Below are 6,112 nucleotides of genomic sequence, written 5' to 3' on the forward strand. Positions count from 1 at the left end.
GTGACTGGAGAAATTTAACTCTAATTGGCAACTGGGTGGCGCTATAACAACAGAAAAATGCTTCAAAATGGCTAAAATGCGACCGATCGCTGTGGCTCCCCCTGTGGACCAATGTTTGTTTTTCTTATTTTTGGTATGACTAAGTCATGGTATGGTATGCTGTACATAATCGCAGAAACTGTCAGTGTGTCATTCTGTCTGTCCCACGTTTTTCTACTCACTGACGTGGTCAATGTATGTGAAACTGCACATAGGCATTGAGGACTGGCATAGGTAGAAGGTGACAAAGCTACCAATGGGTATGGACTAGTAAATATATAAACCTAAAACTTTGTGTGTGTGCTTCATAACTACTATCAAGGGTGCACTAGGGCCCGTCATAACTACCTTACGCCACTGCTTAGTTTCCTTAAAATTACTTTTAACCCTGACAACAGACAGTATAATAAATAGAAAAAGTAGACCCTCAGCTATCTGTGAGTGTGACTGCAAACAATAAAACAGAACAGAATAGAAGAAGTCTTCCTGTTGGCTTCATCATAGAACAGAACAAAACAAAACGGGATTAATTAGAATAGAAGCTCGCCTACCCGTGTGGAAGATAATAGAATAGAGGGGCGTGTACTTGGTCACTTAAAACTAGAATATAACCAGCTGGACTCCACCTGTGTGCCTGGCAGCAGAACTCGCACAGGTTGACGCAGCAGACTTCGCAGCGGCTCTCGGCGCCTCCTTCGCCGCACAGGTCGCATCCCAGCGGGCCGTCAGTCACCAGGGTCTCCAGGAACACCTCATCCAGCGCCAGGTGGTCGGTGCTCAGCCCTCCCGGTCCCGACGGAGGGATATCCACCTCGGAGTCACACTCTGGGCACAGCACCGTCACGGTGACGGCGGGTCGGTCCTCCTCCGTCCCCTCACCGCCCCCCCTGCTGCCCTCCGGTCCGTCCCGGTGACTCCGTGCAGACACCGAGAACGGCTCCAGCTGGCTGATACAGTCCGAGCAGAAGGTGTGCAGACACGGGAGGATCTTAGGGTCCCGGTACAACCGTCTACACACGTTACACACCGCTCTGGGGTTCACCAAGCTTCCGTTTGGTTCATGCTCCGACCTTAACGTCTGCTGCTCCGTGTTTCCTCTCTGCTCACACTCAGACATTTGTCCGCTTTAACCGACTCCTGGTGCCGCAAACAACCCGTGAACACCACCGTGAATCACACCGAGCTCCACAAACCTGTCAGCACCGAAAGAAAACCCTCTCTCTGCTGCAGAGCATGAAGCTACACCATCACTGTAAAACACTCTGACAACAAACAAACTTTAATTTACCTCACTGATTGAAATCAAACCGGAAAGTCTCACTTTTCTTCGGTAAAAGTTTGGCTGCATTCACGGCTCAATGCAAGTGTGGGACATATGACACCTCATTCGCTCCCAGACCAATAGGAAGCCTCCCACAGACTGACAGGGGTGGTCCAGGAGTCTTTACTGCCAGTCTGGGACTTTGACTGTCCCCATCTACCGGCAGGACAGGACAAGATGTTTCCAGTGGGATGATGATCAGATTTTTGTTTTGATAATCACGTGGTGAGTCAATAGTTTGCTGTTTTTTGTTTACAAGAAAACAGCTGTTCTGATGGCAGAAAATGTCTTTTTTATAATACTGGTGAGTTCAAGCTTAGCTTTAAAAATATATATATATTAAAATTAAAAAAACACTCACACCAGCATCTGAATGGTAATTAATATAAATATGTGATTATATAAAAATAGATATTATTATTATTATTATTATTATTATTTTAAGGCTGTAGTATCTCCTTAAATATGGAGGACAGAAGCTGCCAAATTAAAAAAAAAACAACAGAAAATAAAATACATAAATTAATGTAGGCATTATTGACTACAATATTAAAAAAAAAAAAAACATGTTATAATTATTATTATTATTATTATTATTATTCATTTAAGGCTGTATTATCTCCTTTAATATGGAGGATGGACATTTTGCATTTATTTCTTAATTATCTTATTTATTTATTTTATTTTTTTATACTTTATCTTTTCAAGCCAATTTTCATATATACAGCGTATTTGCTTTTTAGTTTACAATCCGTTAAAAAGAACATTTTTGGTCACAGTTAAAGGGAAAATAAATAAAAGAAAAATATGAAAGACATAAAGAACAAATATGTTCACAGTATAATAACAATAGACAGATTTTTTTTTCTTTTTTTTTTCAGATTTCTTTTTGACATCTCAAACTTTGAAATAAATCAGCCCATTTCCAAACAACTAAAATCCATGGTAATATTTATTGACTCAGTAATACAAAAATGGTAAGGTACCAGTTTGATCATATACACCTTTTCTATATATGCAGGAATTTAATATACAGTTTAACTTCTTATTGTGTCTTTATTTTTCCCGCAGTTTCTCCTCATGGATGTTGATTAATTCCAATAATAATGTACACACAACTTTGAAATAGAAAGTCAAGCTAATTAAAATTTAGAAATGTTTATTACACATGATCTAGATGGAGCCTTCACTTAAAACATGACACACATACACCTGAGAAAGTAGAAATGAAATGTTGATCGAGAAAATTCTGTTACACGGTAACAACATCCACTGTAATAAATTAAACACCAAATAACATACCGGTCATTTTCAGAAATTACTGCATTTATGCACTTTGAATCTTTACTTCTGTCAAAATTCTGTTTCTGAATGCAGCGCATGCAAAGCAAAGAGATTCACACCAAGCTGGAGTGTGTGTGTGTGTGTGTGTGTGTGTGTGTGTTATTGGATCAGATAATAGATGCAGAGGACACTGGTCATGATGCTCAGGTATGTCGATGACGTCAGTAGGGGCGGTGCAGCATTGAAGGTGAAGTATGTGCTCCCCAAAACATCAGAGGCTGGAAATAGAAAAGGAGATTTAAATGTACCAGAATCTGTTTTGCTTTATTTATTTATTTTAATACTATATTTAATTATTTTAGTTTTTTTGTTAGTATTTTGACCTTTGTGCACAATGACAAAAAACATGAATATATTTGTACTTTCTGAAGAAATATCTGCTAGACGGCGGCTGAATTAAAGGAGCACTCCACTGATTGAGTGTTGCAGGAGTTGAGAAACTTGTCAGAGACACAATAATAAAAATAAGAACAGCCAAAATAAAAAATAACGGCTAAAATCAAGGCAGCAGATGCCAAAGTATTCTGGCTTTTAGTCCATAATATGGGTCACAGAGAGGACTCTTAGTTCCAGAATAAAGCCTACATCTCCCAAAATTCAGCTCAACAGTGTCTTTAATTTTACCCTCACTGCCTGCTAAATACCTGTGCCTTCAAACCACACTCCAGTTTGTAACAAAGACTTTGTATTTAAAAATGTGGAATGGAAAATGAAAAACATGTCAGCTCATGAGAGTTACACTATACACTACAAGATTACCTGTTACAGTTTCCCTGGAGATGGAGGTCACCAGGTCATTTTCTATCTTGCAGGTGTAGATGTCGCTGATGTTGACGTGCTGCAGGTTGCTGACTAAACTGAAAATCCCTGCAGAGTTCTGTGCGTAGCTCGTGCTTCCATTCAGGACATCTCCATTGAAGCTGGTCCATGTCACATTTGGTTTAGGGAACCACCTGCTCGCTTCAGCAACCAGGATGCCGCCGGAGAATTTAAATGTGGGGGTTGAATAGGCTGAGAGAATAAAAGCATGGATCCGTGTTACTATGTGAATTTTCCAAGGTCGAATAGCTAAATTTTCACACTGTGTATTGCAAGTTTACAAACTGGTCATAAAACAAGGTTGTAAAATCACATAAATATCATAAATTAAGTGCAGAGCCCAACAATAGAAAAGCATGGAGGACAAAAATGGCTCAAGTTGCAATAAATAAATAAATGAATAAATGCATGAGTAAATACATAAATAAATTAATGCATGAATAAATAAATACCTAAAAAATAAATACCACATTTCGTGTTGCAACTTTTAAAATAAATTGTGAAACAAGAAACCCCCAAATATGTTAAGTGCAAGGTGTAACAATAGAAGACTATGGGGAATGACACATGACCTAAGTATCAATAAATAAATAACTAAAGAAATGTATAAATAGATACAGGAAGAAATATGGAAAACAAATTAATATATTAATAAATACAGAAAAAAAATAATATATAAATAAATAAATGCATGAAATAAGTAAAATACAATAATAAATGAATTAATGAATAATTAAATGGATAAATAAATGTGAATATGGAGGATGAAACATGACCTACGTATCAATTAGTAAATAACAAAACAAATGTTTAAATAAACACAGAAAAAATAAATGATACAGAATTAAATACATGCATTACATAAATCAAATAATAAAAAAAAAAATATTGAAATAAATATGAAGATAAACAAATAAATAAAACTTGACAATTAAACAGGACATAAATTAAAAAAATATCTTAAATTTATTTTTACATTGAGACTATATTTATTTATTTCTGAGTTTTAGCATTTTTGCATTTATTTAACTTTTTTTTTTAGCATTTATTTATTCTTTACTTATTCATTTATTCATTGATACTTGTGTCACTTTTCATCCTCCATAAAAAGATAAGTGGGGACACACCACAGACACATACAAATGTGCTCATTAATCCCCCTAGTTAGCATTTATAAGCAGCACATAAACATATGATACACTGTTTAAACACAATGTGATGTAGTTGTATACAGATCTAAGGACATTTTATAGTGTTTATTAATTTAAAATATTTGTGAACAACTATAAATCCTCCTGTGGACACCCACAAGTAGATGCTGGTGTATAAAGAGATAGGCAATGACAATGTGTGTTATAAACCCTTTTAAAATGATTATCAAATAATATCTCTAAATGCTAAACAGAGGTATTTACATGGAAGTTTTCAGTGTTCTTAAAGAGTTTCATTTTCAAAGCAAACACACCATGAAACTGGAAAGACGAGTCATCCTACCTGCTGTTCTGAGGTGAATATTGACCTTCCCTCCTCCATCAGAGGAGGTGATGCTGCAGGTGTACTGCCCCTCGTCACTCTGTCTCACACTCCTCAGCAGCAGGGAGGCGTTACCCGTGAGCAAAGCATCGGGGAAAAGCTGAGTTCTCCCTTTAAACTGGGGATTCTGGCGCTCAAGAGCCGGAGCTCCGTCCCTGTACTGGTAAACCAGTCCTGTCATATCCTTCTTCTCCCAGATGACAGACACCTCTCTGAGTCTGCCTTGTTGACTCTCTGTGTTCAGATAGCAGCTGATGAGCTTGTCCTCGCCGAGGTTGGCGACGGGGAACCTGCTGCTGCTCATCACCTCGGACAAGTTGCCTATTGTACAAGGACACAGACAGAGAGCATACGGGTCGGCCAGTCTGGTCCCATTGGTCAGTGTTTACTTATTCAAGTAACACTGGCGGTCCCTGAGAGTGAGTGACCTGACATGGTGTGTTGGTAAATTCAGTCTAAAGCTCTACACTAAAATGAGAGCCCTGTTGGTCGAAGAAACGGAGCATTATATTTCTACATGAATTAACCAGCGGTTAAAGAGGCAACAGATAGCATCTTTTCCTAAATATATCATTATGAAAATAATGTGGGTTGCACAGGGTAGTGGCCACACTAAAATCAGACTATCAGCGTTTACATAGGTTACTTTGTGGCTTTGCAATCTTTGCAATAAGCTTCTGCCACCGGTGCCGAAATTTCATGGAAAAATTCTGCTTTATGGCAGGAAACACGTCATGTATTGCGAAACTGGTTGGTCAGCCAATCAGGGACTGGAGCTGACGACAAAGTTTGGAAACAAGTGAAAAATGGCCTAGCAAAAGAAAACGAGCTCCTCTGTGTGAGGAGGCGAGGATGCACAAAAAGGAGAGTGATAAAAGAAGAGGAAAAACAAGAGTAAACCTCAGTCAGGCGTTCAAGAGATGGAGGGAGCTCCGTGACCAAAGAGGCTTCAACACCAGTGTCCAGCTAGCTTTCTTTCTAATGGATCAGTAAGCAACACGGCTAAATGTTAGCTAGCCAAGAGAGGACTGTACTGTACTGGCTGCTAGTTAATTC

General features: G+C 38.3%; 2 protein-coding genes across 3 annotated transcripts in view; both read right to left on the bottom strand.

Moving 5' to 3' along the window:
• The window catches only part of trim45 (tripartite motif containing 45), a 4,801-nt gene extending 3,067 nt beyond the window's left edge, over positions 1-1,734 (bottom strand). Inside the window, exon 1 of the mRNA XM_050049220.1 lies at positions 666-1,734. Within this exon, the coding sequence (XP_049905177.1) occupies positions 666-1,156 (491 nt within the window). The 5' untranslated portion in view covers positions 1,157-1,734. The remainder of the gene's footprint in view (positions 1-665) is intronic.
• A 565-nt stretch (positions 1,735-2,299) lies between these two features.
• The window catches only part of vtcn1 (V-set domain containing T cell activation inhibitor 1), a 9,154-nt gene continuing 5,341 nt past the window's right edge, over positions 2,300-6,112 (bottom strand). For both annotated transcript variants that reach the window (XM_050049235.1, XM_050049234.1), the window contains exons 3-5: positions 5,018-5,377; positions 3,464-3,715; positions 2,300-2,922 (exon numbers count right to left, since the gene is read on the bottom strand). In XM_050049235.1, the coding sequence (XP_049905192.1) occupies positions 2,804-2,922; positions 3,464-3,715; positions 5,018-5,377 (731 nt within the window). In that variant the 3' untranslated portion in view covers positions 2,300-2,803. The remainder of the gene's footprint in view (positions 2,923-3,463; positions 3,716-5,017; positions 5,378-6,112) is intronic.

The sequence above is a fragment of the Epinephelus moara genome, chromosome 7 (assembly GCF_006386435.1).
Source record: "Epinephelus moara isolate mb chromosome 7, YSFRI_EMoa_1.0, whole genome shotgun sequence".
Taxonomy (NCBI): domain Eukaryota; kingdom Metazoa; phylum Chordata; class Actinopteri; order Perciformes; family Serranidae; genus Epinephelus; species Epinephelus moara.